Source organism: Myotis myotis, unplaced genomic scaffold, assembly GCF_014108235.1.
Source record: "Myotis myotis isolate mMyoMyo1 unplaced genomic scaffold, mMyoMyo1.p scaffold_m19_p_50, whole genome shotgun sequence".
NCBI lineage: Eukaryota > Metazoa > Chordata > Mammalia > Chiroptera > Vespertilionidae > Myotis > Myotis myotis.
In genome coordinates, this window is record NW_023416358.1 from 786879 (window position 1) to 808687 (window position 21809).

Sequence of the window (21809 nt, forward strand, 5' to 3'; positions counted from 1 at the left end):
TTGTTTTTTTGTTTTTTTTGTGTGTGTGTGTGTGTGTTTCAACCAGCGGAGAGCATTGTGGCAGCCGGCTGTCAGCCCCAGTCATGTCGTCTAGGGTATATTGGCCGTGAAAGAGAGAAAAGGATGGTTTTTATTGCCGACGCAGAAAGAAATGAGAACCAGGGGACGGCCAGTCAATGCCACCAGGGTCACTGGCTTCAATGTTAGGAGGGAGCGTGGCCCATTTTCAACCTTCCGCGTGATGGCTCAGCTATTTCGGGCAGAAAAAAAATAAAATAAAATTCTGGGCAAAAATTAAAAAGTAAATAAATAAAAATAAATAAATACAAACAGCCCGGCCGGCCTGGCTCAGGGGTTGAGCGTCGACCTGCGAACCAGGAGGTCACGGGTTCGATTCCCGGTCAAGGGCACAGGCCAGGGTGGCCGGCTCGATGCCCAGTCGGGGGCGTGCAGGAGGCGGCCGGTCCATGATTCTCTCTCATCATTCATGCTTCTCTCTCTCTCTCTCACTCTCTCTCTCTCCCCCATTCTCGTTTCCTCTCTAAAATCCATAAAAACATTAAAAAAAAAATTTTAAATATTTTTCTATTGATTTCAGAGAGGAAGGGAGAGGGAGAGAGACAGAAACGTCCACGATGAGAGAGAATCATGGACCGGCCGCCTCCTGCACGCCCCCGACTGGGGATTGAACCCGCGACCCGGGCCTGTGCCCTTGACCTGGAATCGAACCCGGGACCCTTCAGTCCGCAGGCCGAAGCTCTATCCACTGAGCCACAGCAGCCAGGGCCAGAAGAACATTTTCAAAAAGAGAGACACAGTTGGAAACTGCGGGCCGATGGCCAAAGAGCAATGCCTTTGCCCTGCATGTGACTGTGAGTCAGTGTCTGCAGCCTCAGAAGAATCCCTTAGCCAGGACGCAGGGCAGGTCAGATGAGCCATCGTGGGTCTCTCAGAGCGAGAGGCCGAACATCCGTGGAAAAGAATTAAAAAAAACCTCATTGGACAGATGGGTTCTGACGGAGGGAAGAGAAGATACAGGGCAAAGAGGTCGGGACTCGAACCTGGGACCCTTCAAGTCTGCAGGCCGACGAGGAAGAGCTACCTAAACGGTCCTCCACTAGGGGGCGTGCAGGGGGGAGCCGATCCATGATTCTCTCTCATCGTGGATGTTTCTCTCTGTCCTCTCTCTCTCTCTCTACCTTTCTTTGTCTGAAATCAATAAAAATAATAGAGGCCCGGTGCACGAAATTCATGCATGGGGTTGGGGTGGGGGTGTCCATCAGCCCAGCCTGCATCGTCTGAATTCTGGGGCCCCTCGGGGGATGTCCAACTGCGGGCAGTCGGACATCCCTCTCCCAATCTGGGACTGTTGGCAACTAGCCACTCCCCTGCCGGCCTGATCGCCCCCAACTGCCCTCCCCTGTTGGCCTGATCACCCCTAACTGCCCTCCCCTGCCGGCCTGATCGCCCCTAACTGCCCTCCCCTGTGGGCCTGATCGCCCCTAACTGCCCTCCCCTGTTGGCCTGATCGCCCCTAACTGCCCTCCCCTGCCGGCCTGATCGCCCCCAACTGCCCTCCCCTGTTGGCCTGATCACCCCTAACTGCCCTCCCCTGCCGGCCTGATCACCCCTAACCGCCCTCCCCTGCCGGCCTGATCGCCCCTAACTGCCCTCCCCTGCTGGCCTGATCACCCCTAACTGCCCTCCCCTGCCGGCCTGATCGCCCCTAACCGCCCTCCCCTGCCGGCCTGATCACCCCTAACCGCCCTCCCCTGCCGGCCTGATCGCCCCTAACTGCCCTCCCCTGCCGGCCTGATCGCCCCTAACCGCCTCTGCCTCAGCCCCCGCCACCGTGGCTTTGCCTGGAAGGACGCCCGGAAGATGTCCGGTCTAATTAGCATATCACCCTGTTACAGGAATACATATTTAAAAGAAAATAGCAGCCCATTCCCCGGCGACATGTCTGCGAGTGTGGATTTTCTGTAACCCCAACAACAGGTGGGATGAAGACGCTGATAAGAATCCTGCCGTCTTTTCTGAAAACATGCGTTTGCAAAACCGTAAGACAGGGCCATTTCTGTCCCTGAATGTTGCTGCTGAAATAAAATATAAATATATATGTTTTTTTTTTACGCCCTGGCTGGCATGGCTCAGGGGTTGAGCGTCCACCTAGGAACCAGGAGGTCCCGGGTTCGAATCCCGGTCAAGGGCACAGGCCCGGGTTTCGGGCTCCATGCCCAACCAGTCGGGGGCGTGCAGGAGGCAGCCGGTCCATGATTGTCTCTCATCGTGGATGTTTCTCTGTCCCCCTTCCTCTTTGGACTCAAGTAAGAATATATTTTAAAGAAAAAGCCAAAGAAATGAGAGGATCCTTGTTCGACGTCTGCATCCGATCTGCCACCATCTGTTGTTTTTGCTGGAGACAATCCAGCCTCAAAGAGACACGTCGCTGGGAAAACAGAACCAGGTTTTCAGAGGATTTTTTTTTTTTTTAGATGTTGGTGGATTTGGGGCGACACGGGTCCCCCCAACACAGCCCGCAGCCACTTCCCAGCGTCTACACGGTACCGTGGCCTGTGCGTCATGATCACTGAAGTTTTCTGATTCTATTAAAATGAAAACCAGCCCTGGCCGGGGTGGCTCAGTGGATAGAGCGCCGGCCTGCGGACTGAAGGGGTCCCGGGTTCGATTCCCGGCCAAGGGCATGGACCTGGGTTGCGGGCACATCCCCAGTGGGGGGGCGTGCAGGAGGCGGCTGATCGATGCTTCTCTCTCATCATCGATGTTTCTGACTCTCTGTCCCTCTCCCTTCCTCTCTGTAAAAAAAATCAATAAAATATATTAAAAAAAAATAAAAGTAAAAATGAAATGAAAATCAATGGTGTTAATTTGCATCTGGGGGGGATCATTGGCCCGTGTGTGTGGGGGGGGGAAAGCAACAGTTAATGGCACCCTGGATGGTGTGGCTCAGGGGTTGAGCATCCACCTAGGAACCAGGAGGTCCGGGTTCGATTCCCGGTCAAGGGCACAGGCCCGGGTTGCGGGCTCCATCCCTAACCAGTCGGGGCCGTGCAGGAGGCGGCCGGTCCATGATTCTCTCTCATCATGGATGTTTCTCTCTCCCTTCCTCCCTGAAATCAATAAAAAAAATATGTATTTTCATAAGGTGTGTACCCATGGATTTTGGGACAACCTATATGTGCTATGCAGACATGACAATGACAGTCAACGTAGGATAAGACATTGGGTTGAATCAAGATATCGGAAGCTTCTCTCCCCGCATTTTAAAATATTTTTCTTTTTTTTTTAAATATATTTTTTATTGATTTCAGAGAGGAAGGGAGAGAGAAACATCGATGATGAGAGAGAATCACGGACCGGCCGCCTCCTGCGCGCCCCCGACTGGTTGAGGATGGAGCCCGCAACCCGGGCCTGTGCCCTTGGCCGGGAATCGAACCTGGGACCTCCTGGTTCCTGGGTCGACGCCCAACCACTGAGCCACACCGGCCGGGCCTGGGTTATCTTTCCGTCCGATTCGCCCCGCCCTCTGCCCCACTTTGCAGAGCGAGGGTTTGTGCTGAGTCAACCTTGGCCCCCGGAAGGCTGAGTCGGGGATTTTGGGAGAAGACGCTGGTGACCTATTTCTGGTCCCAAAGCGGCCACTTCAGGCTCTGACTGGGGTTGGGCTCCCCATTGGGCAGAAGGGGAGTCCGGGAAGGTCAGACAGGAAACGGGGGGGGGAGAGAGAGCGAGAGAGAGAGAATCAAGGACCGGCCGCCTCCTCCACGCCCCCCACTGGGGATCGAGCCCACAACTCGGGCCTGTGCCCTTGACCGGGAATCGAACCCGGGACCTCCTGGTTCATCGGCCGACGCTAACCACTGAGCCACACCAGCCGGGCAGCGTTTGAATTTTTTGTTCTTTTTGTGTGTGTGCGGTTTGCTTTGTATTTTACTTTCTGATTCTGTGATACATTAGCAAGTCCATTGGCTGCAAATGTCAGAGAATAAAGCACCCTGGCAAGAACTAAGGAAAAAAATATCAGCCCGTCTCCGTCCCCAGAAAGCAAACGCCGCCAAAGACACGTCCCTAAATTTCATCCATCGCTTCCTGCAGCCAAACCTGAACCTCAACAGGCACAACGGAAGCCCCCAAGTCATTTAAACAACGCCTTCTAGAATATTCTCCAACTGCCTTCTAGAACATTCTCCAACCTCCTTCTAGAACATTCTCCAACCGCCTTCTAGAACATTCTCCAACCGCCTTCTAGAACATCTCCAACTGCCTGCTAGAACATTTGTCAACCACCTTCTAGAACATTCTACAATAACCTTCTAGAACATTTGTCAACCGCCTTCTAGAACATTCGTCAATCGCTTTCTAGAACATTCTACAATCACCTTCTAGAACATTCTCCAACCACCTTCTAGAACATTCTCCAACCGCCTTCTAGAATGTTCTCCAACCGCCTTCTAGAATGTTCTCCAACCGCCTTCTAGAACATTCTCCAACTGCCTTCTAGTCTCCTCTAAAATCAACAAAATAAAATTTTAATTTACCAATTTTAATCAATTTTATTGATTAATTTTTTAAAATTGAGGGCCTCTCTTCGCGTGGCATTCATTTCCCTCACGCGCAGGCGCACCATCTCTCCCCACTGATACCGGCAGCGAATGTCCTAGCAGCCGATGGCCGCGTCCTTCGTCTGGGACTGACCTGCTGTGTGTGCGAAACGGAACATATCTCGCTTTCGGGGAATGAGAAAAGCAGGTTTATTCGCGTGACGTTTATTCACTGACGTTGCTATTCAGCGTCTGGTTTGTTCATGTTCAAGGAAAATATATTAATTTTCATTAAAATGCTCTATTATTTCATGTTCACGACGACTCGTTTATCTCAGCCCTTTGCCTTCAGCAGGTCTCCATCGGAATAAAACTACGTTTTCCGTGAAAACGAAAGCTTTCGTTTTCTTACACGTCAACCTGGTTTATCTGGCCCCGTGTTCGCCTTTGAGTTGGACGCGCGGGGGCTGGGGCCACTGAAAACTATTTAAACAGCCACAGATGAGCCTCCCAAAAACCCCCCATTCCTTTCCTGGGTAGGTGTGCGAGCGAGGGCGGGTGAATTATTCTTAAAACGATCTTATTTTGTGTGATTTTAATTCATTTAGAGTTTGTAAAAAAAAAAAATCCCCCAAAGAATAGCGCGTGAAGGAGACACAGCGCCCCCTGCAGGCCGCGCCCGCCAGCCTGCCAGTCCTCTGGGGACAGGACGCAGAGAGGGGCCATCGCCACCAGCCCTACCTTTCTGGTTCCCGGTCTCCTCTCTGATCTTCCTCGCGACCTCGCGGCCTTTCGCGGCGTCGTTTCCGGCTGACGGAGAAGAGAAGCAACAGTCAGCGACCTCCTTCCATTTTATTCGTTTTGTTACTTTATTTTATTATTTTAGGTTATTATTATTTCGTTGTATTTTTTTACTTATTTTATGGTATGTAATTTATTTATTTATTTTATTATTATTATTTTCTTTTATTATTTTTTATTCTATTTTATTTTGCCGGCGGCGGCAGGCGGCCGGGGGAAGGGAGGCGCTCCGGGCGGCAGCTGGCAGCGTCTAGGGACCCTACCTGTGCATGAATTTTGTGCACTGGGCCTCTCTCTCTCTCTCTCTCTCTCTCTCTCTCCCTCCTGTCCTTCCGTTCTATCTGAAATCGCAATGGGAATAAAAAAAAATATCTTCTGGTGAAGATTAACAAAAAAGAAAAAAAAAAATAAGAAGACTTTGACCCGAAACTAGAAGCCAAATCTGAACTGACATCTGCTGGAGTTAAAGTATTGATTAGAGCAGCGGTTCTCAACCTTCCTAAGGCCACGACTCTTGAATACAGCCCCTCATGCTGTGGGGACCCCCAACCATAAAATTATTTCCGTTGCTACTTCATCACTATATCTATATCATCTATATCTATATCTATAGCTATAGCTATAGCTATATCTAAATCTCTATCTCTATCTCTATCTCTATATCATCTATATCTCTATATCTGTATCTATATCTATAACTATATCATCTATATCTATATCTATATCTATATCTAAATCTATATCTATATCTATATATTTGTCTATATCTATATCTATATCACCTATATCTATATCTATATCTATATCATCTATATATCTATATCTATATCTATATCTATATCTATATCTATATATCTATATCTATATCTATATCTATATCTATATCTATATCTATATCTATATCTATATCTATATCTATATCTATATCTATATCTGTATCTATATCTATATCATCTATATCTATATCTATATCTATATCTATATCTATATCTATATCTATATCATCTATATCTATATCTATATCTATATCTATATCTATATCTATATCTATATCTATATCTATATCTATATCTATATCTATATCTATATCTTTATCTATATCTATATATCTATCTAAATCAGTGGTTCTCAACCTTCCTAAGGCCGCGACCCCTGAACACAGCTCCCCATGCCGTGGGGACCCCCAACCATAACATTATTCTCGTGGCTACGTCATCGCTGTCATGTGGCTGCTGTTACGAATCGTCATGGAAACATCTGATCTGCAGGATGGATTTCCATGGTGACAGATTGAATATCACGAAAGCACAGCAATCAATCACAAAAACAATATGCGATTATAGGTGTGTTTTCTGAGGTTCTCAGGCGACCCCTGTGAAAGGGCAAGTCGACCCCCAAAGGGGTCACCACCCACAGGTTGAGAACCACTGGGTTCGGGAGCTGTTGCTGCTCTCAGGCCGAAGGTGACCATTGCCACACAGACCGATAAAAATACCCATTATTGGCCCATACAAGGCAAAGGGTACTGACTCCTGGTTAAACGTTACATGGCTAGAGGCCCGGTGCACGAATTCGTGCACAGGTGGGGTCTGGCTTGCCCGCCCAATCAGGCTGGAGGGGTCCGATCGGGGGCGGGACTGGCCATGGGGAGGGCCCGGGATGGTTGGCTGGCCAGCCCCGCCCCCTGTTCCAACTCCTGGCCGAACTCCTGGTCGAGGGGACAATGTGCATATTAGCTTTTTATTACATAGGATTATCTATTAAGAATGATAAAAAAAAAAAAAAGCCCTAGCCAGTGTGGCTCAGTGGATAGAGCGTCAGCCTGCAGACTGAAGGGTCCCGGGTCCGATTTCTGTCCTGCCACTGCCACTGGGCTCACCCCCCATGAGCCCGGCTACTGGTTGTGGGGCACTTCCCTTGTGGGAAGCGCACTGACCACCAGGGGGCAGCTCCTGTGCTGAGCAGGTTCGAGTGTCTGCCCCCTGGTGGTCAGTGCACGTCATAGCGACTGGTCGACCAGTCGACTGTCTGGCCCTGGTGGTCAGTGCACGTCACAGCAACTGGTCGACCAGTCGACTGTCTGCCCCTGGTGGTCAGTGCACGTCACAGCGACTGGTCGACCAGTTGACTGTCTGGCCCTGGTGGTCAGTGCACGTCATAGCGACTGGTCGACCAGTTGACTGTCTGCCCCTGGTGGTCAGTGCACGTCACAGCGACTGGTCGACCAGTTGACTGTCTGCCCCCTGGTGGTCAGTGCACGTCACAGCGACTGGTCGACCGGTTGACCGTCTGCCCCCTGGTGGTCAGTGCACGTCACAGCGACTGGTCGACCAGCCAACAGTCTGCCCCTGGTGGTCAGTGCACGTCATAGCAACTGGTCGACCCGTTGACTGTCTGCCCCCTGGTGGTCAGTGCACGTCATAGCGACTGGTTGACCTGTCGACTGTCTGCCCCCTGGTGGTCAGTGCACGTCACAGCAAGCAGTTGAGCAGCCTTAGCATATCATTTGCATATTACGCTTTGATTGGTTGACCGGCCGACCGGCCGACCGGACACTTAGCCTATTAGACGTTTATTCCACAGGATTTGCATGAGTCGGTGTCAAGGCCCTTACCTATGATCACGTGCATTTCAAGGAGCGCCAGGCGCCTGCAGGTCGCCAAGCCGATTCCCTCCGTGCCTCCCGTCACTATGGCAACGCGGCCGGGTTGCCGGGGGAAGACTGTGAAAGTGGAAGAACGAAGCAACATGAAATAAGAGTGAGGTTGAAGGGTTGAGGACACGCCTGGGTCAGGATGCAGCCCCCCCAGTGGTTCTAGGATGCCAACGGCGGCCCCAGTCCGTTACCTGGGGTCCTGATTGGACTCCCATTCCAAAGCCACGGAATCGCAAACATCAAGAATCTTTGGTGCCTGGCTGGTGTGGCTCAGTGGTGAGCGTCCAGCTATGAACCAGGAGGTCCCGGGTTCGATTTCCGGTCAAGGGCACAGGCCCGGGTTTGCGGACTCGATCCCCAACCAGTAGGGGGCGTGCAGGAGGCAGCCGATCCATGATTCTCATCATTAATATTTCTATCTCTGTCTCCCTTCCTCTCTGAAATCAATAAAAAAATATATATATATTTTTTGCAATTATATTATTTGCAATTGGGGAGGCGTGACTATGATACCTTCAATGACTATGAGTGATTAGATCTGGCAGAAATATCCCTGATAATGTCTGATCCCGCCCGTACTTATGTCTTTGGGAGAATCTGCTAGAATTTGTCGCCCAAAAGATTCGCACAAAAGTCCGGAAAAATAAATGTATAGTGTTTATTGGCACGGGCGAGACTCCTGGGTACACCTTTGCAGGAAATATATACCTGGGCATTCCAGAAACATGTATACACACTTTAAAAATATATATATATATGTGTGTGTGTATATATATATACATACATACATATACATATATACATATATATTTTGATTTCAGAGAGGAAGGGAGACATAGAAACGTCCATGATGAGAGAGAATCATGGACCAGCTGCCTCCTGCACGCCCCCTACTGGGAATCGAGCCCTCAACCCGGGCATGTGCCCTTGACCGGGAATCGAACCCCAAACTCCTGGTTCATAGCTCGATGCTCAACCACTGAGCCGCGCCGGTTGAGCTATAAAGATATTTAAAAAAAATCCATCTAAAACTTTAGACAATAAAAAAAATATATTAAAAAATATCAATGCACCCTTATTCATCATAGAAAGATCTTATCCGCTTACAGGGGCTTAATACGGGCGTTATTCCAAAGAAAGCCAGCGAACATTGTTCCAGCAAGAACGTGGATGAACCTGAAGGTAACTGCACCAAGTGGAAAAATACAAAATGAAAATAAAAAGCAAATTCGAAAGGGTTCCTTTGAGTAGGTCTCCGTTTATAGGATATCGTGGGGTGCTTTTTTTTCGTATGTTTTTATTTTTTTTTTTCCATTTTATAGGACAATAGAGGCCCGGTGCACGAATTCGTGCACGGGTGGGGTCCCTTTGCCTGGCAGCAAGCTCACCTACTAGTGGGAGTGTCTGCCCCCTGGTGGTGAGTGCACGTCACAGCGACTCGACGACCAGTCAACAGTCTGCCCCCTGGTGGTCAGTGCACGTCACAGCGACTGGTTGACCCGTCGACTGTCTGTCCCCTGGTGGTCAGTGCACGTCACAGCGACTGGTCGACCTGTCGACTGTCTGCCCCCTGGTGGTCAGTGCACGTCACAGCCACTGGTCGACCCGTCGACTGTCTGCCCCTGGTGGTCAGTGCACGTCACAGCGACTGGTCGACCACTCGACTGTCTGCCCCCTGGTGGTCAGTGCACGTCATAGCGACTGGTCGACCACTCGACTGTCTGCCCCTGGTGGTCAGTGCACGTCACAGCGACTGGTCGACCCGTCGACTGTCTGCCCCCTGGTGGTCAGTGCACGTTATAGCGACTGGTCGACCAGTTGACTGTCTTCCCCCTGGTGGTCAGTGCACGTCATAGCGACTGGTCGACCGGTCGACTGTCTGCCCCCTGGTGGTCACTGCACGTCACAGCAGGCGGTTGAGCAGTCTTAGCATCTCATTAGCATGTTACACTTTGATTGGTTGAACGGACGACCGGACACTTAGCCTATTAGGCTTTTGCTCTATAGGATTGTTGAAATGACACTGATGTTACACTCAGAGAGATAAGTGGTCAGGACGAGGGGGGATATGGGGGTACGGAGTGAGGCAAAAGGAAGGGGGCGGAGCTCCAATTTTTTGGGGAGGACAGCCTTGTTCTGTGTCCAGACCATAACGGGGAAATTCCAAGCCTCCGTGTTAGGACTAGGGTTCAGGGTTCAGGGTTAGGGCTGGAGTTAGGCTTAAAGTGTATGGTTTCGTGTTAGGGTTTAGGGTTTGATTTAAGGTTAAGGGTTAGGATTAGGGTTTAGGGTTTGAATTAGGGCTAGAGTTTAGGGTTAGGTTTAGGGTTTGGGTTAGGATTAGGGTGCTAGGGTTTGGGTTAGGTTTAGGGTTTATGGTTTGGGTTAGGGTAAGGGTTAGGGGTTAGGATTTCGGTTATGGCTTAGGATTTAGGGTTAGATTTAAGGTTTAGGGTTTGGATTAGGGCTAGAGTTTAGGGTTTGGGTTAGGGCTAGGGTTTAGGGTTAGGTTTAGGGTTTATGGTTTGGGTTAGGGTAAAGGTTTAGGGTTAGGATTTCGGTTATGGCTTAGGATTAGGATTTAGGGTTAGATTTAAGGTTTAGGGTTTGAATTAGGGCTAGAGTTTAGGGTTAGGTTTAGGGTTTATGGTTTGGGTTGGGGTTAGGGTAAAGGTTTAGGGTTAGGATTTAGGGTTAGGGTTAGGTTTAAGGTTTAGGGTTAGGTTTAGGGTAAGGGTTTAGGATTAGGATTTAGAGTTAGGTTTAAAGTTTAGGGTTTGGGTTCGGGCTAGGATTTAGGGCTAGGGTTTAAGGTTTGGGTTTAGGGTTTGGGTTAGGTTTTCGGGTTGGGTTCAGGGCAGTGATGGCGAACCTATGACACACGTGCCAGAGGCGACACGCGAACTCATTTTTTTTTTTTTGGTCGATTTTTCTTGGTTCAATGCCATTTAAATATATAAAATAAACATCAGAAATATAAGTCTTCGTTTTACTATGGTTGCAAAGATCAAAAAATTTCTGTATGTGACACGGCACCAGAGTTAAGTGAGGGTTTTTCCAAACGCTGACATTGCCGAGCTCAAAAGGTTCGCCATCACTGGGTTAGGGTTTGGGTTCGGTTTTAGGGTTTGGGTTCGGTTTTCGGGTTGGGTTTAGGGTTTGGGTAGGTTCAGGGTTTGGGTCAGGGCTAGGGTTTAGGATTTAGATCAGGGTTAGGTTTAGGGTTAGGGTTGGGTTTAGGGTTTAGATTTAGGGTTCAGATAGAGGGTTAGGGTTTAGATTCAGGGTTCGGGCTTAGGGAGCAGCCTGGTTTCATCAGCCTCCGCCCATGGGTGCCGTGTTTCTCAGATTTCCGCCAGACTCTCCCCGCACGGAAGGCCGTGACTTGTGCGCGTTTGGGTTCCTTGAACCGAAAGTGGGACCTCCCTTCCCGGTTCCGTTGGGCCGGCTGCAGATGGACAACTTCAAAGTGGACCCTGGGAACAGGTCTCTGTTAGGCCCCTTTTGCTGAAACTCGAGTGGATGCCACAGAAAATTCTTGTCGTGCCGAACGCGCACCCCAGAAACCCCATCTTTCCTCATCACATTTCCTTTTATTTTAAAAAAAAATTATATATTTTTTATTGATTTCAGAGAGGAAGGGAGGCAGAGATAGAATATTAATGATGAGAGAATCATGGATCGGCTGCCTCCTGCACGCCCCCTGCTGGGGATGGAGCCCGGAACCCCGGGCCTGTGCCCTTGACCGGGAATCGAACCCTGACCTCCTGGTTCCTAGGTCGACGCTCAACCACTGAGCCACCCTGGCCGGGATCAGATATACTTTCAAAAATCCTTTTCCATTTTATTGAACGTATTGGGGGTGACACTGGCCAAGAAAATTATTCAGGTTTTAGAGGCACAGTCCCAGGACACATCATCTGTATACCGTCTTGTTTTGTTTAAATATTTTTATTGATTTCACAGAGGAAGGGAGAGGGGGAGAGAGAGAGAGAGAGAAACATCCATGAGGAGAGAGAATCATGGGCCGGCTGCCTCCCACACGCCCCCCACTGGGGATGGAGCGCACAACCAGGCCATGCGCCCTTAACCGGGAATGGAACTGGGGACCCCTGGGTTCCTGGCTCAATGCTTGAGCCACGCCAGCCGGCTTTGGGGGGAGAGGGAGTCTGTATTTATATCAAAGCGTGACCCCCCAATACCGCCTCCCCTCCGTTCCCCTGTGGCTACACCAAGCCGCTGTCACGGCCCCCAAAGAACCCGCTGTTCACCGCATCCCCAAACGTCACCACCGGCTCGTGGTCCAGCCCCCACTCCCCCTCGTCCTCCTCCTCGGGCTCCGGCTCCGCCCCGCCGCCACTGCCACGCGCGTTCTCGTACAGAAACACCTGCTCGTCCACGCGCGCGGGGGCCAGGCGGTTCCGCTTGGCGCGCACCACGGCGGCCGCGGGTCCGAAGAGGTGCTCCGGGGGCGCGCACGTGGGCGCGACGCACCAGTATTTCTGCAGGACCTTGGGCAGCACCGGGAACAGCGCCTGGCGCTCGCACCACCACTTCAGGGGGTCCTCGTCGAGCCCCAAGACCTTCTGCGACTTGAAGTTGCTTAGTTCCTCCAGCACCTGCGCGTGCCTCTCCTCCTGGTCCTCCGCGGCCCCCGCCTGCGGGCAGAAAATCTCCGCCAACATGTTGTTGATGACGCTGGAGGGCGGCGGCGGCGGCTGCGTCATGGCGCACGGAGGCATGGCGCACGGAGGCGGGGCGCTCGGGGCTGTGGCGCACGGGGGCGCGGGTTTCTTTTCAGGGGGCTCCTCGGGCGACCCGTACAGCTGCTCCTCCGCGCCCTGATGCCCGCCTTCCTTCATCTTTTCCAGGAGGCCCTTGGCTTCCTCCAACACGCGGCTCTCCACCTGCTGCCTCTCCAAGGCGGACAGGAACGGGAGCTTCTTGTAGCGCGGGTCCAAGAAGGTGGCGACGTTGAGGAACATGTCCACATCGGGCGCCTCCTGGTAGGTGCGCGCCAGCTCCTGGGCGATGAGCTCCTTGGCCATGCTGACCTCCTTGGAGTCCAGCTCTCGGGCGCTGAGCGTGGTGTTGAGCAGCATGTGCAAGAGAGGCTTGACCATGCTGATGGTGGGGTACCGGGAGGCGCAGAGCATGTCGGCCACCTGCTTGAAGGGCTGCAGGAGGCCCGCGAGCGCCTCGATGCCGGCCCACTCGGCCGCGTCCAGCATGAGGTGGTGGCTGTTGCTGTCTTCCACCAGCACCGCGGCCACGGCGAACTGCTGCTCCCTGAGGCGCGTCAGCATGGCCAGCGTGGCGCCCCACCAGGCGACGCGGTCGCTTACCAGCATGCAGTGCGGCTGCTGCGGCTGCTGCTGCTGCTTCTGCTTCTCCAACAGCAGGTACCTGGCCACGGGCGACTGTTGGAAATACTCCACGAGCCGCCGGCACCGCGCCAGCAGCGCGCGCAGCTTGGGCAGCTGCAACGCGCGCTGGATGGCGGCGTCGAACGCGCACCCCAGGCAGCGGAGGTGCACGGGCACGTCGAGGAGCGCGCAGGCTTTGGCCACGTCCTTCCCGCCGTCGGTGGTGGCCGCGGACACCTTGGCGCCCACGCCCCAGTCGATGAAGGCTTCGTAGAGGACGCGCGTCATGGTCTCCGCGGCGTTTTCATCCGGGACCTCGAACGTCTTGAGGCAGCGGGAGCCGTAACCGTGGACCCCAGGGGGTCCGGGGGACGGGCCTTTGGGGGGCGCGCCGCCGCCTCCCCCTGCGCCTCCGCCGAGGCTGAGAAAGTGGGCGTTCAGCGTGACGTAGTTCCGGTTCTGCTGGTGGCTTCTCCAGTGTTCCAAGGTGATGGCGCACCAGGGGGCCTTGGAGAGGTCTTTCAGCACCGCGTCCCGGACAGCTCCGTAGCGCACGGGGATGGCTTTGCTGAAGAATTTCCTCCCGGGCAGCTCGTACCAGGGGTCGGCCGCCCGCAGGAGCGCGCGGAACGTGGGCTCCTCCACGATGGATGCGGGGTACAGCCCCTCGCAGATGAGCCCCAAGACGGCCGCCGTCAGCTCCTGCTGCCTGGTGTCCTGCGCCGTCAGCTGCTGCTGTGCCGTCGCCCCCGCTGTGTCCGGCGGCGGCTTGAGCTTGGAGAAGGCGGTGGCGAAGGCCTCGCGCATCTGCTCCGTGTTGCTCTTGACCAGCTCGCAGAACTCCTCCGCGTGGTTCTTCTCCAGGTGATAGGAAAGGTTCGAGGTGTTGCCCGAATAGGCGATCTGGGCCCGGCAGATGCGGCAGTAGATTTTTTTCCACTGGAGGATGCAGCCCGCCGCGTCCGTGTCGAAGCCGAAGTATTTCCAGACTTTGCTCTTGGCGCGCGGGTGCGCCACCAGCTTGAGGTCCGACGATGGCGATGATGATGATGATGACGACGAGGGGTGCGCATTGGGGTCCGGGGGGGTTTTGGCCTCCATCGTCTCTCCGGGTCTGAGCTGGGTGCCCCCGGGGCCGCCACCGCCGAGTCTCTCAGGCGTGATGACCTAGTGAGAGGCGGCAAGACAGACAGACACACAGTGAAAAGGTATCGGAGACAGGCCTCGCCCCCGGCTGGTGTGGCGCGGTGGATAGAGCGGCGGCCTGTGGGCTGAAGGGTCGCGGGTTCGAGGCCAGGCCAGGGAACCAAAAAAATTAAATTAAATAAAAACAAAGAAAAACAGAAAAAGTAAGTCATTTGGGGCATAGCCAGCATTTTTTATTCCCGTGTTTAATTTTCTTTTTATTTATTTATTTTTTAAATATATTTTATTGATTTTTTACAGAGAGGAAGGGAGAGGGATAGAGAGTTAGAAACATCGATCAGCTGCCTCCTGCACGCCCCCCACTGGGGATGTGCCCCCAACCAAGGTACATGCCCTTGACTGGAATCGAACCCGGGACCCTTCAGTCCGCAGGCCGACGCGCTATCCACTGAGCCACACTGGTTAGAGCTAATTTTTTTTTTAAATAATTCTTTTAGCCCTGGCTGGTGTGGCTCAGTGGATACAGCGTTGGCCTCAGGACGGAAGGGTCCCGGGTTCGATTCCGGTCGAGGGCACGTGCCTGGGTTGCCGGCTCGATCCCCAGTAGGGGGCGTGCAGGAGGCAGCCGGTCCATGATTCTCCCCTCTCCCTTCCTCTCCGAAATCAACAATAAAAAATAAATTTTAAAAAATTCTTTTTTGTTGAAAGTATTACATCTGCCCTCTTTTCTCCCCTCTCCCCCATTAATCCCTCCAGCCCCTCCCCTCCCTGCCCCAAGCATTCACCCCCCCCCCCATTGTCTGTGTCCATGGGTGACGCATCTATACACACAAGGTCTTTGGTTGAGCTATTCCCACCCTCCCACCCACCCTCCCCCGCCTTCCCTCTGAGGTTCCGGACTCTGTTCCATGTTTCCATGTCTCTGGATCTATTTTGTTCATCCGTTTATTTGGTCCCTTAGCTTCCACCGATGAGTGCGGTCATGGGATACGTGTCTCTCTCCGACCCTCAGCATCCTGCTCTCCAGGTCCCTCTGGGCTGACTCAAAGGGTAAGAGATCCACCTTTTTCAGGGCTGTATAGTATTCCACGGTTCAGATCAAGCACATCCAAGGCGCGGCCAGCCAGCCAACAACAACGAATATTTCTGCGCCCGGCCAATAGGACAGTATGTCGGGAACGTTGTAATAAATAGCAATTTCGTCCCTTAATTTTTACACTATCCTGTTAGACGTAATTATTCGTAAGGAACTATAGCGTTCGCCAATGACTCTCGTCGTGTGGAATTCATGTCCCTCGCGCCAGGGGCACCATTTCTCTCCACAAATACCAGCGGCGAATGTTCTAGAGGCCCACGGCCGCGTCCTTGGTCTCGGGCTGACTTGCTTGGGGTGTGCAACGGGAAATATCTCGATTTCGGGGGAACGAGAAAAACAGGTTTACGGGCCTGACGCTCATTCATTTGGTGTTGTTACTCAGTGTCTGGTGGGTTCATGTTCAGGAAGGCACATTCATTTTTTATTTTTTATTTATTTTTTAAATATATTTTGTTGATTTTTCACAGAGAGGAAGGGAGAGGGATAGAGAGTTAGAAACATCGATCAGCTGCCTCCTGCACACCCCCCACTGGGGATGTGCCCGCAACCAAGGTCCATGCCCTTGACCGGAATCGAACCCGGGACCCTTCAGTCCACAGGCCGACGCTCTATCCACTGAGCCACACCGGCCAGGGCCACATTCATTTTTTATTCAATTGCTCTATTGTTTTATGTTCGCGACGACTCGTTGATTTCAGCCCTTTGTACTCAGCACGTCTCTATGGGAATAAACCTAGGTTTCTAGGCAAATGGAAGCTTTTGGGGTTATTTTTTTGCAGCCACGTACACGCAAACCTTGTTTATCTGGCTTGTGTGCGCCTTTGAGTTTGAAACCAGGGGCTTTTTTTTTATCCACTCGACTGCGGGAGGGCCCTTGGGCTCACCCCCCACGACTCCCCCTTTTTTTTAAAAAAAAAATAAAGGGTGTCCCTTCACATTTGTAATATCTTATTCAATAAAAGGGAAAAAAATAAAAATAATAAAGGGTGTCCCAAAATTCACGCAAGAAGTAATTTTGATAGAAAACACAGGTTTATCATTAAAAATTGTAAATTTTTTATTGATTCATAAGGTATACAGTCTAGGGTTATGTATGGAATAGGATGTTGGGTAAATGGGTCACCATGTCGCGATAGCGAGCACCGTGAACTGTTACCGTCTGAGCAGCCGCATATCGGTCGTGGACAATTTCCACAAAAGAGTGCGTAGGTGCCAGCAAAGCCGTGGAGGCCATTGACCCGATGTGCTATTCCATCCATAACCCTAGCCTGTCTGCTTTATGAATCAATAAAAAATTTACAATTTTTAATGCTAAACCTGTGTTTTCTATCAGAATTACTTCTTGCGTGAATTTTGGGACACCCTTTATATATTTATGCGTTGAGCGCCTGCGCCCTGGCGGTCAGTGCGCGTCATAGCTACCGGTCGGAGTGTCTGCGCCCTGGTGGTCAGTGGGCGTCATAGCTACGGGTCTCCCTCTAATTCCAGGTTCTCACCCCAAAATTGAAATGGCTAACGGGTCCTCTTGGTCAATGATTAGCTCGCCGCCCAGGGCAAAGGTCAAAGGTTCCTCCTCCAAAATGACATCCAAGCCAGGCAAACGGGAACGAGGTGAAAAGGGACCGGGCAGGAAGCCACTGGCAGCCCGAAGAGACGGTCCCCGTCCAGTTTCTAAAATGACGTCCATCTGGCCCGGCTGGTGTGGCTCAGTGGATAGAGCGCCGGCCTGGGGACTGAAGGGTCCCGGGTTCGAATCCAGCCAAGGGCATGGACCTGGGTTGCGGGCACATCCCCAGTGGGGGGTGAGCAGGAGGCAGCTGATCGATGTTTCTCAATCATTGATGCTTCTAACTCTCCCTTCCTCTCTGTAAAAAATCAATAAAATATTTTTTTTTTTTTAAAAAAAGAAAGAAAACAAAATATTTACTTCTGTGCAGAGCGGCCGGACACACCCACCCTTCTATGGGGAAAGAGAGGGGGTTGGAAAGCATTTGCACAATAATGCAGGCTATTGGCCATGCGTCTCCCACTGCCAAGCTGGTAAGTTCCAGGCAATGCTGGGGGGAGGGGAGGGAGGGGGCTGGGGGGATAGGAAGGGGGTGGGGGACCCGGAATGGGGAAGCAGGAAAGCTGAAATGACCCAGGAAATACAGCGCTGGCCTCAGGCCCGGGAGGAACCAGCCGCACCTGTTTCCCAATAGAGTTGCTGTCCCCCCTGAAACAGCGGTTCTCAACCTGTGGGTCGCGGGCCCCTCTGGGGGTCGAATGCCCCTTTCCCAGGGGTCGCCTCAGACCGTCGGAAAACACACCGATAATCACATATTGTTTTTGTGATTGATCACTGAGCTTTCATGGTGTTCGATGTGTCACCATGAAAATCCATCCTGCAGATCAGATGTTTCCATGACGATTCATAACAGCAGCCACATGACAGCGATGACGCAGCCACGAGAATAATGTTATGGTCGGGGGTCCCCACAGCATGGGGAGCTGTATTCAAGGGTCACGGCCTTAGGAAGGTTGGGAACCACTGCCCTGACCGGTGTGGCTCAGTGGATAGAGCGTCGGCCTGCGGACTGAAGGGTCCCGGGTTCGATTCCGGTCAAGGGCATGTACCTGGGTTTCGGGCGCATCCCCAGTGGGGGGCGTGCAGGAGGCAGCTGATCGATGTTTTTCTCTCATCGATGTTTCTCACTCTCAATCCCTCTCCCTTCCTCTCTGTAAAATAATCAATAAAATATGTTTAAAAATAATAATAATATGAAGGGACAGGAAAAAATATCCAATAAAGTTTCAAAACACAGAATAAAGAACTGAAATGCATGAATACGTCACACGATATGTTTATATACTGTATAGGGGGTCCCCCCTAGGACCCTAAGAAATGCAAAAAACTCACTGTTCATAATTCATTCTCGAATTATTCCCCCTTAAAAATCAAATTGGCCCCGGCCGGTGTGGCTCAGTGGATAGAGCGTCCGCCTGCAGACTGAAGGGTCCCGGGTTCGATTCTGGTCGAGGACACAGGCCCGGGTTGCGGGCTCGACCCCCAGTCGGGGGCGTGCAGGAGGCAGCGGATCCATGAATCTCTCTCATCATGGATGTTTCTCTCCCTCTCTCCCCCTTTCTCTCTGAAATCAATAAAAATATAGTTTAGGGTCGGGGCGGCCAGGGGATTGTCAGGGGAGGGGGAAAAAAAAAAAAAAAGGTGACATCTGTAATACTCTTTGTCATACGTTAAGCAATAAAACTATTTAAAAAATAAAATAAATATACATTTTAGAAAGAAATCAAATTGACCCCCTGAGGGGCGTGCGCCCCACGCTGGCCACCCCTGGCTTAGAGAGTAAGATGACGCCCAGCCCACCCGCTGGCAAGATTTCTGGGTTTTAAGACACAGAACTAACGGCACCTGCACCAGGTCCCGGTGCAGGTGCCCAGCCCCGCCCACCCCACGTGCGCGCGCCCGGACCCACGCGAGTTGCAAGAACGGATGGCTCGGTGCCTCCCAAACTGCAGAGAAACAAAGTTGCCCCTGAACCGAAAAGCCCTCCCTCCCATCCCTGCGGGACACCCGCCGCTGGGCCCCGCGCGCGCTAGGCCGGTCCGACGCCATCCGGGCTGGAGACCACGACTCCGGGCCGCGCGCCCCTTCCCCGTTCCAGGGGCGGAGGCGGGGCGCGATGGAACCGGACAGCCGCCGCTCGAGGTCTGGTTCGGGGAGTCCAGGCCTCCCACCCAGCGGTGGGGGAATCCGCGGGGCTGGAACCTTGTGCGCCCAGGGCGCGCGCGCGCGGGGTTTGGAGAGGCCCCAGGGCGCACGACCCCCAGGCGCGCGCGCGCTCGCGCTCGGCCCGGCCCCTCCTCCCCGGGCGCGCCCCGGAGTCAAGGTCACGCGGGGCCAAGACCACGCCCCGGCCGGGTGTCGCCCACGCGGCCGCCGCTCCCCGGTTGTCCCCGCTCCGCGCGGCCACCCCCTCGCCCCCCGGCCGCTGACCTGGCTCCGTGAAGCCCCCGAGACAGCGACGCAGCAGCTGCGCCATCATCACCGCCACGCCCGCCGCGTAGACGCGCAGCGCCGCGCGCGCTGCAGACAAAGGCGACATGGCCGCCCGGCCTCCGTTTCCGCGCCGCACGCCGGGGCCTGGGCCGCCCGGGACCGACCCACCGGAGGGCGGAGGGAACCCGCCCAGGCCCCGCCCCGGCCCGCGTCGGCCCCGCCCCGCCCCGCCAGGGCCGCGACCCAGACCGGCAGCCCCGCCCCTAAACCACGGGTCTGCCCCTGCCCGTCAAGGATCCCCGCCTGGGTCCCCGCAAAACGCACCCCCACTCCCCGAATCCGGGAAAAGAGACAACCCCCACCCCCAACTAGGATCACAGGACAACCACCCCCTCCTCCCCCTAACCTTCTGCTTCAGTGAACTCCTGTCCCCAGCGCGGATCCCGCCCAAACCAAGGGGCCTCCCCAACCCCCGGCCCAGACCCCCACCCACCCAGTCCATCCACCTCGCCAAGGACTCCCTCCCGGGACTACGGGACGCCCCCTCCTGCCTGGACCAGGCGACCGCCATCCCCCCCCCCCATACATTGTACTAATGATAATGGCTTGCTTTCAATTTTCATTCATTCATTCATTCACTTATTCCCTCACTCATTCATTCATTTACCCATTCACTTATTCATTCACTTACTCATTCATTTATTCATTCACCTACTCATTCACTTACTTATTCACTCATTTATTCATTCACTCACTCATTCATTCATTCACTCACTCAGTCCATGATTCACTCATTCACTCACTCATTTACTCACTCATTCACTCATTCATTCATTCCCTCACTCATTCATTCACTGATTCATTCACTCATTCATTCATTCTCTCATTCATTCATTCATTCATTCACTCACTCATTCATTCACTCACTCATTCATTCATTCAACAGGATGTTTGCTTTCCAGACCGACCAAGGACTCAGCTGGACCCCCAGGAGGACGAACCATAAGCCAAGCTCCGCCCATTGCTTCCCGAGGCGCCTGGACTTGCCCGTTGGCTGCGACAATGATACCATTTTCCAGGAAGGACTCGTTGGCATCCATTCCCCCAGCATTTGTCCAAAGGCCTCATTGGGAAGCCAGCCATTTTGCTCCTGGATGAAAAATACGTGAGAAATACTTGGCAAGAAACCCTCGCTGGCTGTGCCATCCTCGCTTAGAAGTAATTAATGCAGCCCGGCTGGCGATGCTCAGTGGTTAGCGTCGACCTATGAACCCAGAGGTCACGGTTTGATACCCGCTCAAGGGCACATGCCCGGGTTGCAGCTCGATCCCCAGTAAGGGGCGTGCGGGAGGCAGCCGATCCATGATCCTCTCTCATCATGGATATCTCTCTCTCTCTCTCCCTCTCCCTTCCTCTCTGAAATCAATACAAATCTATATATATAAAAGCCTAACATGCAAATTGTCCCCGCGGGAGTTCGACCGGGGGACCGATCGCCTGCTTGCTATGACGTGCACTGACCACCAGGGGTGGCGCGGAATGAATTAAGGCCCCGGCCAGCAGCTGGCAGGCCCCGATCGGCCCTGATCGCCAGCCAGGCCTAGGAACCCTGCCTGTGCATGAATTTCATGCACCAGGCCTCTAGTGTGTGTGTGTGTGTGTGTGTGTGTGCGTGTGTGTGTGTATGTGTGTATGTTCTTTGTTGAGCCCTAATTTAAAATTTGCCATTCAAAGCATTTTAAATTTATGTTCTACTTCTGGCACATCCTGTAGGTATATGTCATCGCAATAAGAATTTTGCGAAATACATAGAACATGGCTCTCTCTACTCCCTCCTCACCTGCAAACTGGCGAAACCATACAACGCAATGCACACGCACACACACACATACACACGCACACACACATGCACAGGTACATACTCATGGATTGTGTGATTCTGTTGATATACATACTAGAGGCCCCGGTGCATGGAATTCGTGCATGAGGGGGTGGGGTGTCCCTCAGGCCAGCCGGCACCCTCTCGCAATCCCGGATCCCTTGGGGGATGTCCGACTGCCGGTTTAGGCGGGATCAGGCCTACACCGGCAGTTGGACATCCCTCTTGCAATCGGGGACCAGCTGGCTCCTAACCACTCTCCTGTCTGCCTGCCTGGTCGCCCCTAACCACTCTGCCTGCCTG

At 52.9% G+C, this 21809-nt stretch overlaps 2 protein-coding genes across 2 annotated transcripts in view; both read right to left on the reverse strand.

The window, feature by feature from the left end:
• The window catches only part of DHRSX (dehydrogenase/reductase X-linked), a 36180-nt gene extending 16374 nt beyond the window's left edge, over positions 1-19806 (reverse strand). The window contains exons 1-3 of the mRNA XM_036311148.1: positions 19625-19806; positions 7978-8085; positions 5304-5372 (exon numbers count right to left, since the gene is read on the reverse strand). Coding sequence (XP_036167041.1) covers positions 5304-5372; positions 7978-8085; positions 19625-19733 — 286 coding nt within the window. The 5' untranslated portion in view covers positions 19734-19806. The remainder of the gene's footprint in view (positions 1-5303; positions 5373-7977; positions 8086-19624) is intronic.
• ZBED1 (zinc finger BED-type containing 1) lies at positions 11840-19755 on the reverse strand. The gene is made up of 2 exons (XM_036311147.1): positions 19625-19755; positions 11840-14552 (listed from the first exon to the last, which is right to left on the reverse strand). Exon 2 carries the CDS (start codon positions 14484-14486, stop codon positions 12246-12248), a length of 2241 nt encoding a protein of 746 aa, XP_036167040.1. The 5' UTR covers positions 14487-14552; positions 19625-19755; the 3' UTR covers positions 11840-12245.
• Positions 19807-21809: the final 2003 nt, after the last annotated feature.

Bases quoted from the DNA above. Each gene is read 5' to 3' on its own strand.
- ZBED1 (XM_036311147.1), bottom strand. From the start codon at position 14,486: ATGGAGGCCAAAACCCCCCCGGACCCCAATGCGCACCCCTCGTCGTCA.